The 18,375-nt window shown below is 38.3% G+C and overlaps 2 protein-coding genes across 6 annotated transcripts in view; one reads left to right on the top strand and one right to left on the bottom strand.

Moving 5' to 3' along the window:
* Positions 1-7,823, top strand: part of focad (focadhesin) — an 83,059-nt gene extending 75,236 nt beyond the window's left edge. For all 5 annotated transcript variants that reach the window (XM_017718850.2, XM_017718846.2, XM_017718847.2 and 2 more), the window contains exons 36-44: positions 121-249; positions 533-648; positions 1,731-1,991; positions 2,694-2,783; positions 3,161-3,338; positions 5,320-5,417; positions 6,003-6,257; positions 6,850-6,925; positions 7,120-7,823. In XM_017718850.2, coding sequence (XP_017574339.1) covers positions 121-249; positions 533-648; positions 1,731-1,991; positions 2,694-2,783; positions 3,161-3,338; positions 5,320-5,417; positions 6,003-6,257; positions 6,850-6,925; positions 7,120-7,193 — 1,277 coding nt within the window. In that variant the 3' untranslated portion in view covers positions 7,194-7,823. The remainder of the gene's footprint in view (positions 1-120; positions 250-532; positions 649-1,730; positions 1,992-2,693; positions 2,784-3,160; positions 3,339-5,319; positions 5,418-6,002; positions 6,258-6,849; positions 6,926-7,119) is intronic.
* Positions 6,509-14,394, bottom strand: hacd4 (3-hydroxyacyl-CoA dehydratase 4). Its single transcript, XM_017718855.2, has 7 exons — positions 14,298-14,394; positions 12,443-12,549; positions 11,384-11,511; positions 11,172-11,281; positions 10,844-10,950; positions 8,249-8,380; positions 6,509-8,147 (listed from the first exon to the last, which is right to left on the bottom strand). The coding sequence occupies exons 1-7, from the start codon at positions 14,339-14,341 to the stop codon at positions 8,065-8,067; spliced, it is 711 nt and encodes a 236-aa protein (XP_017574344.1). The 5' UTR covers positions 14,342-14,394; the 3' UTR covers positions 6,509-8,064.
* Positions 14,395-18,375: the final 3,981 nt, after the last annotated feature.

Raw genomic sequence — 18,375 nt, 5'->3', positions numbered from 1 at the left:
ATTAGTTTCTCAACCTCCTACATCTCCAACTTAAGTCATTTCTAATTGAATTATTTCTGAATTTTAACTTGTATGTTGTATGGTTGAACATATTTGATTGTTTCATTTGTCTGGCTGTAGGGCCTGAGTTCATTCCTCCTCATCTGATAAAGGTAGTGTTGGCTCCACTAGCCACTGTAGGGCTTAATTTCCAATATCCACCGGTCAACTGGAACGCCATCCTCTCACCCCTGATGAGACTCAACTTTGGTAAACATTTAGATTCTTTGTACTTTGATATTTCTGAGCGTTGAATGTAAAGTTACTAGACAGAATGACTGATATTCACAGCCAGTGGTATGACACTAATTCTCTGTATAGGATGTGATGACTTATTTTCACTTAAAAAAAAAAAAATCATGTCATTTGACCAGGAGTGCCCAAGACTTACACGGAGTGAAAATGTAGCACCTAACATCATGAGCGTAGTTGTGCATATGCCCTTTTTAATCATTAGCTTGCGAGTACGTAAAAGCTCCTCTCTGTCTTGTAGGTGAGGAAGTGCAGCATCACTGTGTGGAGCTGGCAGCCAGTCAGGCTCAGTCTTCCTCCAGTGCTACACTGTTCCTGGGTGTGTGGCTCGCTCCTCCTCTCGTCCACAGTCTGAGTGTGAGTGATTTCCAAATACGTGTCGGGTGATGTTATAACAATATGGATGGATTCCATTTGTTAGTACGAGGACACCGTTATTTAAAAGGGGAATTCTACACAGTCATTCAGAGTAGTTTAATGTAAAATGGTAGAGACACTACAACGATTCAGATGGTGTTGATAAAAATCAGGGGTTGCAATTTCTATAACAAAAATCTAGGTCACTCATTGACTATCCAAACCCATGCATCTTCTGCTTGTGTAATGTTGGTGAAGATAAAAAAGAAAAAGCTACATTTACTTTGAGTGTTGTTTTGCCTTACAGCACCCTCCATATATGTCTGTTATGAATGGAGTTTAAAAAACAAATATTTTGGGCCAAAATCTTCTCTTAGAAGTATCAGACAGTATTCATAACCCTTCTGTCTAGTAATTTTCTGTGATGTGCCTGGTTTAGAGTCATTAAACTTGACTACAATTCTAGTGTGGTACGTTTGTCAAGAATGGCATATGACACTTATAGGAACTTCCAGTTGCCAAAGCCATCTTAGCTTTGCCCTGATATTGGGAGACTGTAAGTTCAGTCCCTGGAGATGCCATATCCACTTGTGGCCAAGAGTCCAGCTGCAGCTCTCTGGGTGGGTAGGATGGGTCTCCCTCTCCCCCACTGCGATGCTAATTAAAATGTTCATCTGTTCTTACGTAACAGAATTGACAGTTAACATTCTTCTCCAAGTGCGCTAAGCGAATTATGTAACAGCTTGTGATATCCAAGGAGAATGTCTCAGTTATTAAGTGTACAATTTATAAAATATAAATGTTACAACCAGTATAACACCACTGTCATCTAAAACTTTGAAACTTGAAGCTTAGGATTAATTTTTTTACTTTGAGATTTTTACAACATTTGAGAATGCCACTGGCCGTTTACTTTGTATGAACATTTCATAATAAATGGACTAATATGAATGGTCCATAATGATTGGTGTACATTAAAACTTTTTTGCTCCTGTTACAAAGTTAAAGTGGTAGTAACAAATTATTCCTTACTCCATCTTCTGTATGTAAAGTTTTATATTTCTCTCTTCTTCCCACTGTAGCTCCGCACCAGAGCGCTTCTGTACGAGTGTCTGTGCAGTTGGATGAAGCATGTGGCGGAGGATAAGCTACAGGTGTATGTGGAGAGTTTGGCCGTGCAGCAGTTTAACTCAGAGATTCGCGTTCAGCGTCTCTCTCTGTGTCTCTCCATTCTGCGCGGCTTGGCTAAGGCTATGGCTCTCCCCAACCCAGCCCAAAACTGCTGGACCACTCTATGCTCCACCACAGAGAAGATTTACAACCTTTTAGATGATCGTATACAGGTAGGACCTCCCTAGAGTCCTCGTAGAGTAGGTGGTGTTGTAAAGAGCATATGCTTCTCTTTAGAAGTTTGGAATCATAAGGCAGTGTTTTCAGTGATATGAAACCACTTTGGTTGAATTTAATTGTATGACATGGTGATAATGTGTTAGTCCTGTATAACTTATCGATTAGAACTCCAAATGAAGCTGTAAAGCGAATGAGCTGCAGATGATTCTAAAATGAAAGCTGTACAGCATCAAAAATGAAGTTTAAATAAATTTAACAATAAGGGAAAAAAAGTGGTGATCAAATTTTGAGGTCGATAATAACAAGAAATATTATACATAGATATTTTAAATTTCTTTGCTGTCTCCAAAAAAACCCAGAATATCTCCAAATGCTTTAGATTTTGGTTAATTACTTTTAATGTAAGTTAATGTAAAGTTGACAAAATAATAGTTCTTATGTAATAATTTCTTAAAATAAGAATTCTCCAAATACTTTAAATATTGAATAAAACATAAATCTGGTGCAATTTATATTATTTAAATCTTCATTTTTATAATTTAATATTGCATACAGAATAGCAAGAAGTTTATATAACAAGTAATTTCAGACTTTTAATTGGTGGTTTTATACTTCAGATTTGTTAAAATTAGTGTGTTGCCTGTGCCTTTGTTTTTCTGTCTTAAAAGTTTTTAAGTATTCTTTTTTTTTTGTAGCCCAACGAGGTGGAACTATATGAAGGAATCTGTTCCTGCTTGTCAGAAATGAGTGACACAGAGATTGACAGAATCGTCAAAGTGACTGAGGTACAAATTCTCTCTACTAAAGCAGCATATCGGTAGACTACTAAAATTTGCTAAAATTATTTGGTCCTTGGAAAATCTTGCTCTCTGTGCTGTTTGGTTCAAATTGATTTGTTTCACTGTACAGGCACAATAATTCCTCACTCTCATAACTACATACATTACATATTAGTTTCATTGGAATTATTAGATAATGTCTAAATCATGACATTAGTAATTGAATCATAAGCCTAGAATCATCTAACTTTTTAATTTATTATCTTGTCAAGCACCTGATGCATTGAATCAGGAGGGTTAGAGCAAAGAAAATGCTATGGTGAACAGTGCAGAACTGAGTAAATCTATCTCTAACTCTAACTGATCTGTACTGACCTCTACAGGCCAATGTGGAGAAGACCACCTTTATTCTTTCCTACTTCAGTTCAAAGGGCAGAATCCCACTCCTGGGCCTAAATGATGTCATCATCATCGTCTTGCAGAAGGGTAGGAGTGAGCAGATCAGTTGGCTTCTCCTGCAGTGTCTCTACCAATCACGTCTGGCCTCTAGCGCTAACACAGGTGAGTTCCAAATATTTCACTGCCGATTTCACTAGTGTTTCCTAAACTGTAATATTATGAGTATTCTACTAAGGGGTTTATTAATAAATTACAAAATCATTATTAGATAATAATGTCCATACCAGAACTGGTGTAAATAAAACGCTGAAAGTGAAGAGCACTTAATGAAGCCCTCAGTAGAACTGCTGTATTTGGCAAACTTCCAGTCAGTTCTGGTAGGGTAAATGTCACTTGTCAGGATATGGAAAGATGTGTTTTGTAGCAGTCTTGCAGCAGCATTTTCCACAAATACACAAATGTGGGGAGAGACAGAGAGAGAGACAGAGAGAGAGACAGAGAGAGAGACAGAGAGAGAGACAGAGAGAGAGAGAGAAAGAAAGTAATGTGATGCGCCCGAGGTTTAAGGCAACTAAGTGCCACACTGAACGGGTGTTATCAAATTATACAGTGCTGTGCAAAAGTCAGAAACCTCCTTTCAGATATCTCATTTCCAAGCAGAATAGCCATTAAGTTATTCATTTTTAGGCATTAGTAAAAATAACATGTAAAACATTTAAAAAAACATTTGTTTAGTATCCACTCTTTGTCTTTATCACAGCTTTCTTTCTTTTCGGGGGACTTGCGTTCAGTTTTTCAAAGAAATCTGTAGCTTTTTCCATACCTCAAAAGTTAAGTCTTAGAAGTTGGTTGCATCCAAGTAATTCTAAACACATTCAGTGATGTTGACGTTGGGGCTCTGTGGTGGTCAGTACATTGTTCAGAGAAAACCTGCAGCTTCTTTTCCCCCTTTTTTATTTCTTTTTTCTTAAAAATGGCCTCTTGAGAGCTGCATATCCTTTCAGAGCCATGACATCTGAAGCAAGAGTGGGGCTTGATTTTCCTCTTCTCTCTTAAAGATGAAAGTACTTTGTATTAGATGGTGACACTTTTGGTTTTGCACAATTTGTTCCCTCATTTTCCTTTGACTTTCCCATTCCTTGTCCAAGTACAATCTTGTATTTAATCCCCTGAGAGTTATCTCCTAAAAAATAATGACTGTTTTGAGTGGACATTAAATAAATGAAGGGTCGCTGATCTTTGCACAGCACTGTACATTTTCAAACAAGAGTCAGCAAACCTTTCCATACATGCCAAGAACAAAGAAAATCATACACAGAGATGTGGTTATGTAATAATATATAACAATACTGGAAGAGATTCCATAAGTGATGGAGTACTAACATGCTGGCTAGCCAATAGAAAATCAGTAGATGCTGACAACTGAGACTGCAGATGCCAACTACCATTAAAGGTAGAAGCTAGAGCTTAAATCAGGCTCTTTTTAGATTTCTAAAACAAAAACTAATGATAATAGGAAACCACAGCTTTCTGCATCTGCATAATTTCTTGGGGGCAGTCGTGGGCTGGAGGTTAGGGAACCAGCCCTGTGACCGGAAGTTCAGCCGGTTCGATCCCCTCGGCTGACAGTACATGACTGAAGTGCCCTTGAGCCTTGAGCAAGGCACCTAACCCCCAATTGCTCTCCAGGCGCTGTGGATAGGGCTGCCCACTGCTCTGGGAAAGTGTGCTCACTGCGCCCTAGTGTGTGTGTTCACTAGCGTGCATGTATGAGGGTGTTTCACTGCACAGATGGGTTAAATGCAGAGGTCTAATTTCACAGTGTGCAAACACAGTGACAAATGGTTGTAAATTCTATTCTATTCTGTTCTATAATTTCTTATGAGTGGAGTGACTCACTGGTTGCTCACATTATGTGTCACTTGATCAGAAGATCAAGTGACTTTAAATCGCTTTGCAGACTTTCGGTCTCTCTTGTCAATGAGAGGCATTACAGAAAGTGTTTGCATCACAATTGTTCATAATTACAGTTATGAAATATGTTGAAATATGGTAAAATACATTGCACGATTATAGTGCTATAATTCCATTTGTGTGAATGCTTTGTAAGGCCTTATTCAAGCAGCATTTGCATTGCCTTTAGGTGTGTCCAAAAGAATGGAGTGGTTACTGGAGTTAATGGGGCACATCAGGAAAGTGGCATATGGAGCTCCTTCAGTGAAATGTGACAACATCAAAAAGGTGTGTAAATACTGAGAGAGGTACTGCTCACAATGAAAACTTGTCAGTCCTAGCAGATAAAAATGCTTATGGCAGAGTTTATGGCCAACAGCTTTAACCCTTATGATGAAACTTGTATCAGTAATTTAGAGAAAGTGTACAACCTTTTCACCTGCAGTCAGTCATACAAGATTCTCCGAAGCGATGAGGCTATTGTATCTTGCACAACATACTACAGACCCTATACAAACACTGTTATCTGTAAAAATGGATAAAAGTACATTGCATAGCTAAAAACTGTAGTTGCAGCCATGTGGAAGCTTGAAGTATGTTTGTACCTTTTTCTATTTTATAGATAACAATATATCATGCAGTGTCAGAAACCTAATCTGTTTGAGGTCTTACAAACTGCATGATACTGATTGCTGAGGTATAAACTTGAATGTGACTTGTTATGACTTGTTAGCTATGCTGGAGTTACTTACCACTCAAGTGCAAAACTAAACAAGCAAACTATAGACACCAAATTTTAGCTGACTGCATGACCACATTTGGGGTGTGTCTTGTCAGTGGTCAGTCTAAACAGTTTCTCATCCCTCGGTACAGGGCACCGACTTCCTGCTTGATGTTTTCGCCTCTGCTTTGGTGTCATGGGCAGACCACTCTATGCCTCTCCTCATTGGGGTCCGGGCCCAGTGGTTTCCATGGAAACAATCAACCTTTCAGTACCCAGACTTACCCCATGGCCTCTATGTAAACACTGTTAGCACTGATGAGTCACTTAAACAGTGTGTGCTAGCAATGCCATACAGTCTGAAGCATCTGCTGGCCAAGGAGCCGTGGAAGTCCCAGTCACAGAAGGTACGGATTGTTCTAATATCAGTGATTGTAGAAGGTTGTTTTTTTATGGAAGGATGAAGCTTCAAAAGGGCTATACAAGACATCATTTGGTTGTTGTCATTGTGATATTGATGTGATTGATAGTGATACAGCAGAAGGCCACAATATGCAAATGAGCCAATCACAATGTTTTCTGCTGTGTCTAATCAGTTCCAGAAGAGCTTCTGTGGGTATTTTGATGAATAAAAAAAATTCATGTAGTCGTACAAAAGTAAATTTTGGTAATTTACAGCACTGTGCAAACGTTTTATTCGATTGGCAGTAAAGACACTCAAAACAAGTTATTCATTTTTCATTTTTAGGGAAAAAAGCAGTAAACCTGTGTAACAGAACAATATACAAAATCCTCCAACACTAAGTATATCAAATCTATAAGTAATTAATTTATCCACCCTTTACTTTCATATGAGGAGATTAGATATAAGATAATCCACTTGCATAAAGAAGGGGAAGTCAAAGGAAATAAGTTTCAAGACTGGAGTTCAAAACATTATTAAAAGATTCTTAACAACCATGCAAGAATGATTCGTTTGTCTTCTCCTATTTCTGACAGTTTATTGATTGGCTCTTCAGCATAACGGAAGCTCCTGAGGATGCATTTTCACACACAGCTATCTTTACAGCCAGAGGTGAGAAGCTGAGTGTCAAAAAGCTATTTTCAACTTTGCTATGGTATGATGACTGCAACCAGTTTTAAAACCTCCTGTAAAACATTGCATGACATCTCAAAAGCTACAGTTTATGACGTGCTACATAGTTTCATGTGTCCTGTATCTCGCACTTTATCAGCTTATACCTAGCTTGTCTTTCTTTTCCTTCTCAGCGGCTTTACTGGCTTTGAAATCCATCCCAGAGTTTAAGAAGAAGACAGTGTGGACCAGAGCATATGGCTGGTGACCTCAGTAATGCACTCAGTCACTGCTAGCTTTAACTGCGCTTAACAGAGCCCTTATTTTTGTTACAAAGTTAATGGATTGCAGGCTTAAGCAGATTCTTCGGAAGTACTTGCTGGATCCTTCACAGAATGACTGATTAAGTTTACTTTGTGGATTAATATAACTTTTGCGGTCAGTGTGTCAAGCAGTATTTCAGTACATTTGCATTTAAACAGCAGTATTTCTTCCCAGATACATTTAATAAAACATTTAATCTGTTACATGAAAAGGTGCAAAATTCAGTCCTTAGTTTTGTTCGTGGCAGTACAATTCCATATGTGCTACACTGCCTGTTATATATCAATGTAACCTATCCCATTCGGTCTTAAAGTGCCCATATCCTACATTTCACTTGCATTTTAATTTAGGATTCTTTTCTACATGACCATTTTCCTACATCTCTTTATCCCTTAGAATTAAGCAGGCTGTTCCTTTAAGACTTCCATAAATGATCTCTTCTGATTGGTTGCCCTGTATTGTGCCTCCTTCAAAAAGTAATCACTCCTTATGACATCAGTGTGAATGAGCGGAGCTAAACTGCTATAGGCTGAATAGGCATATATATGTAAATCTATTAGTTTTCATGACAACACACAAACAGTGAAACCAAAACAGGCCATTTTTTGCAACATCGTTTCATATGTGGCTTGTGTGGTTTGGGCAGTGACCATTATGTTTTGAAACTTCAATAAAGTCATAAAAGTGACAAAAAAAAAATGTATTTCCATGATTCAGGCCAAAAAACCAAAAACGGGCACCAAAGTGCATTTTAGCTTATGTCCTTTTCATTTAAACATAATGGCATTATTTTGTAACACTGAGAATTTCTTCAGTTAACTTATCTTCATCTTCTTATTCCAGCTGTCAAATGTCTGTGTCCTTTGTTTCATTAAGATTAGTACTGTAACGCCAGAACCTTCAAAACAGAAATAAAAGCGTTTACCAATGGCTTGCAAGCTATTGCTGCCTTTTGTATTTATTCACTGTGGAGTGAACAGCAGTCAGTTTGTGTCTCACCTGCTGCCAACAGAGGAAGGTAAGCCATTAGCAGGTATGGAAAATGGACATAGACAGAAACAGGTGCTTTAAGCTCGTCGGAATACGTCTCCTGAGCCTCGTAATAAGGAAGTGCCTGTAAAACACTGATTCCTGAGAAAAGGAGGATATAAAGAAAGAGAGTGTTGCAAGAGGAAATTACAGCAGATGGTAGATTATGCAACGCAAACAACTACAACTGTGTTTGTATTATTAAAGAAGTGCCTCTGTTACAAGAAAAGTAACAGTTTAAACAGTTAAACCGTTTTTAGTCATGTTCTCGTATTCTTGTACTTTCAGCTGTGAATTTGGATAGCAAGCAGACAGCTTTTTCTCCAGATACCCTTGAAGACTACTTTATACCATAAAAGTAACTATTTTTCAACAGGTTAGAGAGTTAAAGGGGAATTCCTCCTCTTTTGTGAAATGGTGCATTCAGAGTGGTTTATTGTGAAATGGTTAATTGTTGAGACTCAGATTTCTTTATAGTGGTGGTAACAGGAATGTCTTTATGTGTTGATAATGGTGAAGTAGTGGTAAAAGCGAAGAAAAAAAACTTGTAATTAGAATCTTTTGTCTTTAAATGCAAAAAAACTATTTTGCCTTTTAAAAAGAAGATGCAAGTATTCACAGTGAGAGCTAGCCAGGCTGAATTATAGCCTCCACATGGCAGGATTAGTTTTAACACCGTGTACAAACAAAGCATCCTAAAGTAAACAGTGAGAGAATCCAGTATGCACAGATTCGTCAAAAACATATATCAGCTATCATGTAAATATATTTTCACTTTGTGTTATTTTCTATTTTGTGGTACAGACTCTTATCAATAATTATTCTCATATTCATTTTGACCAATATATTGATGTTTTTAGGCAGGCCAAACCTTTTAGAGAATGTTAAGACAAGCTTGTTGCAGTTAATCCCAGCTTAATCCTTAGCTGTAGTGTTTGCACTCATTCTTCTTTTGGTTCAGAATCATAAACAATATGTGCTGGAAATTTTGTGTTTGCGTTTTTTTGCAGCAGAGATGTGCTGGTTGCTTATATAAAACAAAAACATAGCAGTCTTGCTCAAATACTTTTAAAATTATTTTGTACAATTAATCTGATTAGTTGTGCCTTTTCAGTCTCCTTTCTACTTCAGACGTTTTGGAAACACCAAAGTTGAAGCTATCAGGTTGTTGGCTGTGGTACAGTTGCAGCGCTCTTTTATCAACACATTTCCTGACCCCAACAACAACCCCCACACACACACACACACCCCCCTCCGTCCAACCGCTGTCCCAGCCAGCACACACTCTAACTCGGACTTATGTACTGTCTCACTTCCTGCTTGTTCAGAAGTCTATTTCCTAACCATGTGGCCAATTCGTAGCCCTTATGTGACCGACAGCACGCTTAAACAATGACCTGCTTTCTGTTTATACAACTGTAAAGTTCTTATTCAAGACTGTACAAATGTTTATTCTGAAGTCCAAATGCCAACTACCTTGTTCTAAAACATTCTTCTGTCCTATTTATACAGTTTAATATCGAGTTACAGTACAAATACTGTACCATATGATACAGAAAATTGGACAAATTTTACTAACATCTTATTTAACCTAACGAGGAACAACAACGCACAACTTTGTCAAAATATGTAAGTTTAGACTGCACTATTAATTTGATGTAATGATATTGATTTACTGATTATTCTGTGTGCAGCTCATACTGTTAGCATAACGTCATTTCCAACATGTCTAGATCTGTTTAGCTACTAAAGATGCACTGATGTGATAATTGTGGGCAAAGGCTGATCCTGTTGGTGATCCACTGATAAACACATAAAATGTAGATAGTAGGACTAGATCCAGCCGGATTAGCATTAGAGAGAAATGTAGTGTTTTTTTACAGAGGTATTTTGGCCATTTGCAGAGATATTATAGTACAGAAGCCTAGTATCGTCTAAATGTTGTTCTCTTTTGAAGTATAATAGATGTACCATCAAACATTATTATATAGTGACTCTAAACAAAGACACGTGGTCTTGATTATTTTCCACAAAATTTAGTGGATGGGTCAATGATATCTGTCTGCAGAGCCACAGAGCCACAGTTTCACACCAGCAGTTTTACTCTAGCAGGGTCAAGCCACGTGACACTTTTTGGTTTTTCTTAGTGAGTTTTAGGCCAATTAAATTTTAGTAATTTAAATTTTAAGCTTTAGGCTAAAACAAACTTTATACCATATAGAGATTCAGAGGGTTATATTACACAAACTACAGCTTCAGTGGCCTGGGTAAACTAATGAGTAATGCAGACATATAGATCAGTGAACTTACGCTTAATACTGGAGCTTTATCTGCGCACTTACATGTACAGGAATGTTGCTGTTTCTGTAGGCGTTCTGATGGATTTGTAGTATTTTGGCTTATGGTTTAATCGGTTGCCAGTGGTTGATTCGTATATTGGCAACGGTTTCCCTTCCTGAATGATAATATGCATGGCAGCACGTACAACCAGCACAAACGTCGCTGTTTACATTAGAAATGGCCAGTGGTTGAAATATGAATGGGATGGTGATGACCATATCGTACCTTCTGCGATCACAGACAGTATATAGACTGGAATGGAGACGGTGTGGCGCGCCCACAGCATGCTGAACGATGGGGTGCTGATGAGGCACAGGAGCTCATATGGGTACCTACAATACAGAACACAGTCTTGCACAGCTTTGTTGTTAGTGCTTGAACCGACAACTATCTAAAAAAGCAGAGTATGCTGCTTGTGAAAGGTGCTGTGTGCGAGGCTGTGTAGCACGAGAAAAGAAAGCTTAAAATGTACTGAAATGTACAGTAATTTACAGGGAATTGTACTATTGTACTATGAATCATCTCATATTGTATGCAAGTGGAAGATACACACCTTAACAGATCTGACATGTTCCACAGATAAAACAGCACACACACTATCGTTTTACTCTGAAACTCCTCTTGGCTGATGATGAGGTATAAAAGGAAATTTCTCTCCATCACCTGCCAGTGAAAATTGAGGAAGAGAAGAGCTTGTAACGGGATGAATGAATGTGTGGTACAGTGTGTTAATGTTTTAACGCTGTTATCATACTTCAGCATTACCTGGACCAAGCGAGGGAGGAGTCTGCTGTCTTCAAGTCCATCTGCTATGTGGAAAAGCTCTAGTACTGACAGAAGCTGGCACACACACATCATCACTCCCACAAAATAGAATGTGCCAGCTAAAGCGTCTAAAAACAGACAGTAAAGAGTCCGATTATGTAATGTACTACATTAAATGCAGGGGACCAACATCAGGAGGCCATAGCTTACAAACAGCAATTCAAATGTAAAAAAATAAATCAAGTATGTATATACTTCATTATATTTACACTAATTGAATATAATTACACAAATAAACAAATATTATTAACAGGAAAGCCAAAGTCAGTATAGAGATTCAATTTTGTTGCTTTTTTCCTTTCTTTCTATTGCATCACTAAAACTCTGATCTGTATGTAAATGTTTTAGCAATGGAGCCCATAATAAAAAATATGGTGATAAAAAAAAAGGATGATTATGTGGCATAATTCAACAAATGATCATAATACAGTAAAGACAGGTTAGTCCTTCTTTCACTGTTATTACTGGCTACAACTAAACCAAATGATCTGTTTTGAGTTTAACCAGAGATTTAAACTGTGATTGACAGCTATGTAATAACTGAAATCTGGCAACTCTTTTGCAACTCATCTGTTCACTTGCGGCAACCGTCCAGTAAACCTTAAAACTGCATTGCATAATTTCAGGTGGAGGGTTCATGTCTGCCCCTGAATTAGCATCAGTGGTTAAATGGCATTGCCAGCAAGTTGCTAACAGTATTAAAACAAAAGTGGTCAATGGGTAATAAAGTCTAATGTACAAGTTAGGCACATGACATTGGTCTGTTAGTCCGTTAGTGGTTTCTTTAGCAAGTGCTTGTACAACACATGTTCCCTTCCTTAATTTTTCTCCCTGTTTATCGTCAGTCTACAGTGCTCGTCTTGCATGTGTTTACATAAACATGAGCCACTACTTTCAGGAGATTTTGCATAAAACCTAAGGCTGCAGAAAGCTAAACAGCTCTTGTCGTCCTGCTTCACAGTATTTATTTAGGGTGGAGAGCCTTAAGCTGTTACTTACCGCAGCCAAATGAGAGAAATCTGGCAGACATGTTTGCAAAGATCCATGTGTGTCCACAGAACTGTAGCAAGTAGTACAAGAAGAGATAGGCAAGCCCGATGCTGCACCTGGTTAAAAAAGACAGAGGGACGTTACAGGGACACTTACTGACATGGTAAATCTGTTCATTTGCCATGTTCATTACATCATTATATACATCTGCCAGGCCTTCTTCCTGAACAACACTGAATCATAAACAACTGCAGATTTGAAATTTGTCTTGAAAATTATGATATAGTGGAAACACTATAACAAATAAACAGACAGCAAATTGCTTTTAGAAGCCTGAATGTACTGCTAAAGCAGCAACAACCTCAAATTCTTTGTCCTACAGTAAAGAAGGGAACACTTGTAATGCTGGTCAGCTTCTCTGGAACTATTTTACTGCTCTTTTCTCATTTAATTGTTGCAGTTCGGGGCCTGTTTCTACAGTATGAGTCATTGCTTTCCACCTTCCTCCTTTTCATGCACAGGAACACAGATAACTAAAGCTAGTGCATCCGGAGTTCCAGCCACTATGCTAAAAGTTAATTGGCAATTTTATGCTAAAACTTTTTGCTGAATGTTATAGACATTATAGACACGAGGATGTGAACCGTTTTGCAGCTCGCAGCCCATTCTGAACTTGAATCTGGAGGCAGTTCTATGTGCCATGGAAACTTATGGGAGATTTGTTCACAACAAAAGCACCAGTGTCATTTTAAAATGCCTGAGAAAAGAGAAAAACATGGTTTTGGAGGGGAAAAACATTGGACTGGCATATTGACCTAAAACACATTTCTTGCACAACTTGGTTTACTTTTACTCTGAGATGCTCTTTGCTTGTCAGAGTTGTGCTGTTCAGACCCTGTTTAACCATTTAAACCATAAGGACTCATATGAAAGCCCACACTTCAGTTCCTCGCTCTCATAACTTGCATATTAGTAGTTAGGATATTAAAGGGGAATTCCACCAACTTTTCAAACTTTCTATAATTCAGTCTTTGAGATGTGAACAGAGTCATTCAGAGTGGTTGGATGTGAAATGATTCCTTGTAGAGAAACTTTGTAGAGAGACTCATTTCTTTACAGTGGTGCTGACAGGAACCAGGGGGCACAGTGTCCATTACACAAATATGGCCATTTTATTTACAAACCACCAGTGTCTTATCAGTTTTGATATGTAATGTTGTTAATGTTGCTAATTATAAAATAGCCATGAATCTGAAAATAATAAGCTTTCTTTGGGGACTATTTTGCCTCACATCGCCCTGCATGTACCCCTCCGCACTGAACGGACTAAAATACGTGGACTGAACTACATTTTAAGACAAACTTTTAGCACAAAGCTATCGCAAAGCAATGTGCCAGGTATCAGGCAGTGTAGATCTAACTAGTTTGTGTAGTAACTTTCTGTGAGGGTGATTTTAGAAGTGGACGTCTGGTTGCTATCACCACCACTGAGAACAATTCCTCTAGAACGAGCTTTTCACACCAGACACTGAACGACTCTACATCCCAAACATTTAGTTGTGGTGAATTAGAAAACTCGGTGGAGTTCCCCTTTCAGAGTAAAGCTGCATAACCGTGCAATAGGCAGTAGCTGGGCTCTGGTCGCGAAGAGCGCCGCTGTACGTGACTGCGTGTAGATGACTGCAGCTCTGACTGCTGCCAGCAGGACGGCAGTGGAGTGTGAAGTGTGACGCCCACCGCCGCTGCTGCTCGGTTGTGAATCGAGGTAAACCCACCGCTCAGCTTCACCCAAAACAAACCCCCGAACCCCGTGACAGCGGAGAGTGAAAGCGCTGTCCGCGTGCCTGCCTGTGCCGCTTCTTACCTCAGGTCCTTCGCTGCTTCGCGGAGACTGTGTTCGGAGTCCATCCCGCTTTTCTGTGGAAAACGGCGAGTCAGACTTCTCCCCTCAGATTCTCCCACTGACGTCAGAAGGGCAGGACCGGCGGTGGGCTTTCCCAAACGTTCACCAAAGGCCTGGAGGCTGAGAGTTTGGACCTCCAGCAGGGAGAGCGTTTCTCTCTGGATTTTACTCGAGGAAATGGGGATGAACGGAGGAGTCACTGTGCAGGTTTGGGGTGTTTAATATCGCATTTTCTAGTGAAACACTGTTAGAACTGATTAGTTGTCTTATTGAGCATGAAATAGTACATTAACAGAACAATAATCCTATTAACCTGCAGTGAGAGGCTTAATAAAATCAAAGTATTAAGGCAGCCACACTGTAAAGTTACAATACTGAGTTTACTTTTTTTAAAAAGCCTCACTTTTTGAGTAAATTAATAAATTAGCTTTATGTATTATGTATATTAAGGTTAAAAATTGATTTTAATGTAGGAACCAGAATCACTTTATTTCACCAAATAAGTTACACATACAAGGTATTAGTCTTGGTGAGGCCACACATTATCACATGTAACGCACTGAACAGACCAGAGAAGCACACAGACTACTGGCAAATATTCCTCTAAATGACGAATAAAATGAAAATATGAAATAATATAATAATAATAAGGACCTGATTGAAAGGAGCAACAGAGATGTGCGAATCTTTGTACAGATATGAATATCTATACATATGCAGGTCTGAATAAAAATGATATTATAACTAACATATGCAGAATATTACAGAACGAAATAATGCTAAAATAAACAATTGTACAGTTGTGCAAATAAGCAGAAGTCATACTGTGATACTGCAAGGAGGTCTGTTAGGTTCACTTTACATCAACTTAAGTAATACTGTTAAGTAAATTCAAGCTCAAAATCCTGCTGAAAACCAGCAAAGACCAGCACAGCTGATTACCACCTAACCATGTTGAGTTTTGGGTGCTGGAATACTGGTCGACCAGCATGACCGCACTAAGTGATCAGCTAAACCAGCCAATAGCCAGAGCTTCATCAGACCAGCTGGGAAGGCAGGTTGGTCTATCCTGTTTTTTCAGCAGGGAGGTTAATATTTGGAAACAACATTTACTACAAATTTGCTATTTAGCTGCATAATGCATTTAGTTGTTTGTATAAAATATACATTTGTTCAACAATGTTTAAACTTGCAAAGCCTTCCCAGAAGAGTTGAAGCTGTTATAGCTGCAAAGGGTGGGCCAACATCATATTAAACTGCATGGATTAAGAATGGGATGTCACTCAACTTCATATGAGTGTGAAGGCAGACGACCGAATACTTTCGGCAATATAGTGTATCTGTGCTCTCTTGCATCTGATTAGGTGTTTTCGTCTATAGCAGAGTAACACCTGCTTTTATGTTTGACCTGAAACTGAGAATTTACTGCACATTTTTACGTGCAAGACTTCTTCTAATAGTGTTATAAACTGTTGTGTAAAAGCAGGAGTGAATAAGTCAAGCTCTACAGATAACCTTCTTAGGTTTATCCGGTTTCAAATCTAGGCTATAAGACAATGCTCTGGTGGTCTGTTTCATGTGGGATGGGGGTCTTTTGTTGTCACACTTTTTGAACACAGTAAGAGCTCTAGTGCTTCTCCTTATGTGTGCCTACGATTACATCATTGAATCATTCACTTCTCAACCTGCTTTTGTAGAGGATGGACACCAGGACCAAACATGATGGCTGCCTTGAGAAGAAAAAGTTGAAATGGAGTGGACATTGTAAGGGTCAGTCTAGGTTGGTTTCTGAAGCCCCATCATTGAGTTCAGTTTTGACACACACTTAAGGGTCCTGTAATAAAGGTTCTGTCTAGATCCATGAGTTCTATATAGAACCATTTTCATGCTTAAATGGTTCTTTGTGTGGTGAAATGGTTCTTCAGACTGATGGGGAATGTGTTGTATATACAGAACCATATTCATTGTATTACATATATTGTATAACATGTATTGTATCTTATTGTATATATCACATTTTTTTAGTACATTATTTTAATCAATTCTTTAAATTTGATGGTTTTTATCTGTTTTACTTAGTTTTAACTAACTCTAGCTTATTTTTAGTTTTATTGTTACCATATTTCTTATTTGTCTTTATTTGTGTTGTTTATTTTCCCTATCTGTTATTATTTTTCACTAAATAACTGATCATCCAATTTGTCCTTATTTGTTTTAGTTAATTACATGTCATTTTGCACATAAATCTCATTGTCTTTCTCAGATACACTGTAACTGAGTGTCCTTATGATTGCTCTGTGAGTCTAAATAAAGGCTGTTTAATTGATTAAAGTTCATTTCCACATTAATACCAGGTCTGTGTTGGGAAACCATCAAACTGTGCATGACACCAGCCCCTGATGTATCTCTGGTCCATTCATGATAAAAGTTTCACACTATGTAAAGGCCAGGTGCCACATTCTCATGATGTAGAAAAATAAAAATGGAGATGGATTTTTTTTCTGTTTTGTTGTTTGTTTTTTTTGGACAGCAACGATTTGTGGATTACATTCCCATTTTTCCTTTCCACGCACAGATTGCCTTGACTCTTTTTGCCATTGCTTTCAGTAAATAGCAAGTATATTTCCACATATATCTCATTGTGTGAGAGCAGATTTGACCTAAGAATGTTTGAAATATGTCAATTTTTTTAGGAATGTGTGAAATTCCACAGGTTCAGCATGCATGCCTCACGGTCCATTACCTTCCAATAGAGCTTTCTATCTGTCCAGAGAGGACATCACCAGAAATGAATCATCCTTACTGGCGTCACTTCATGTGCACTTTCTACTTTAGACAGCTGAAATGTTTGCAGTAATCCTTTGTTGTTTGTTCTTCCCTGAGGCTGAGCACTTTCTGTGAGCACGCCTGTTCCTGCAGCCAGCACACTGCTTGCCCTTGGGTTTGAACTGGAGTTTTGTGGAATTTTCTTTCACAACCTTCTCTGCTGCTCTTTACGCCATCTCACAGTTTCCTCACTGTTGTTTTAAAACGATGTGAGAATTCAGTCCCCAGCCGTAGATCAGTGGCGTATTTCTAAGCAGCAGCTCTCCATGTTTTCCTCCTGAAAATGTTTTGGACACACCCAACATGCCAAGGCCTGTTATGATAAACCACAGGTTTTGGCAGTCAAGTCATCTCCAAAACATTCTCTAGACTTTCCATTTCACTGTAACTTACATTCTGAAGCCCATATTACTGATATTCATATGTTGGTCATATGCTTGTTAATCTTTTGTTCTTGGTATTATGGATGAAACAAAGGATTTTATGATAGAAATGGAAGTTTGAATCACATGATTATACACGTAATGCATGTAGAATGAAAATGCTGCTCCCTACAGGCCTGTGCCACTACAACCATGTTCTCTGAGTTCCTTACTTGGCAGAATTATCAGACAATTGAGACAAAACCAATTCAAACTTTACTCTTTTTCCAAAACTGGTCCATTTCTATACATGTCCTTTGTCATGATCTATACAGCATGCAGGATAATTCAGATTCAGATTCAGATTCCTTTATTGATCCCAGGGGGAAATTGCAGTTGTTACAGTTGCAGCCATTTATGCAAGAATAAACACTTTACTAATAATTTAAGACAAAAAGAAGATAAAGAACCCGCAAAGACCTGTAAAGACCTTTACTACTGTCTTACTATGGCCTTACGTCCTGAGCAGCTCAAGATAGAAAGAGAAATTCAAAAAGAAAGTAAATTGTGATTTACAAAAAAAGCTCTATTAGATTTGCTTTCCTAAAAAAGTAAAAAAAAAAAATCTTTGTGATTGAAGGTGCAGTGTGTAAAACATAGGGGGTCTATTGGCAGAAATGGAGTATAGTATGTACAAAATGATGTTTTCAATAGTGTATAATCACTTGTAACTATAAATCATTGTATTGTCCTTAGCTTAGAAATTGTCCTTCATACTGACATAAGGAGCAGGTCCTCTTCCAACAGAGGCCGTCACCTTTTTACCATAACCCAGCAAGGACAACCTGAAC

This window comes from Pygocentrus nattereri, chromosome 2 (assembly GCF_015220715.1).
Source record: "Pygocentrus nattereri isolate fPygNat1 chromosome 2, fPygNat1.pri, whole genome shotgun sequence".
Lineage (NCBI taxonomy): Eukaryota > Metazoa > Chordata > Actinopteri > Characiformes > Serrasalmidae > Pygocentrus > Pygocentrus nattereri.
This window is presented reverse-complemented; position numbering and strand designations above follow the sequence as displayed.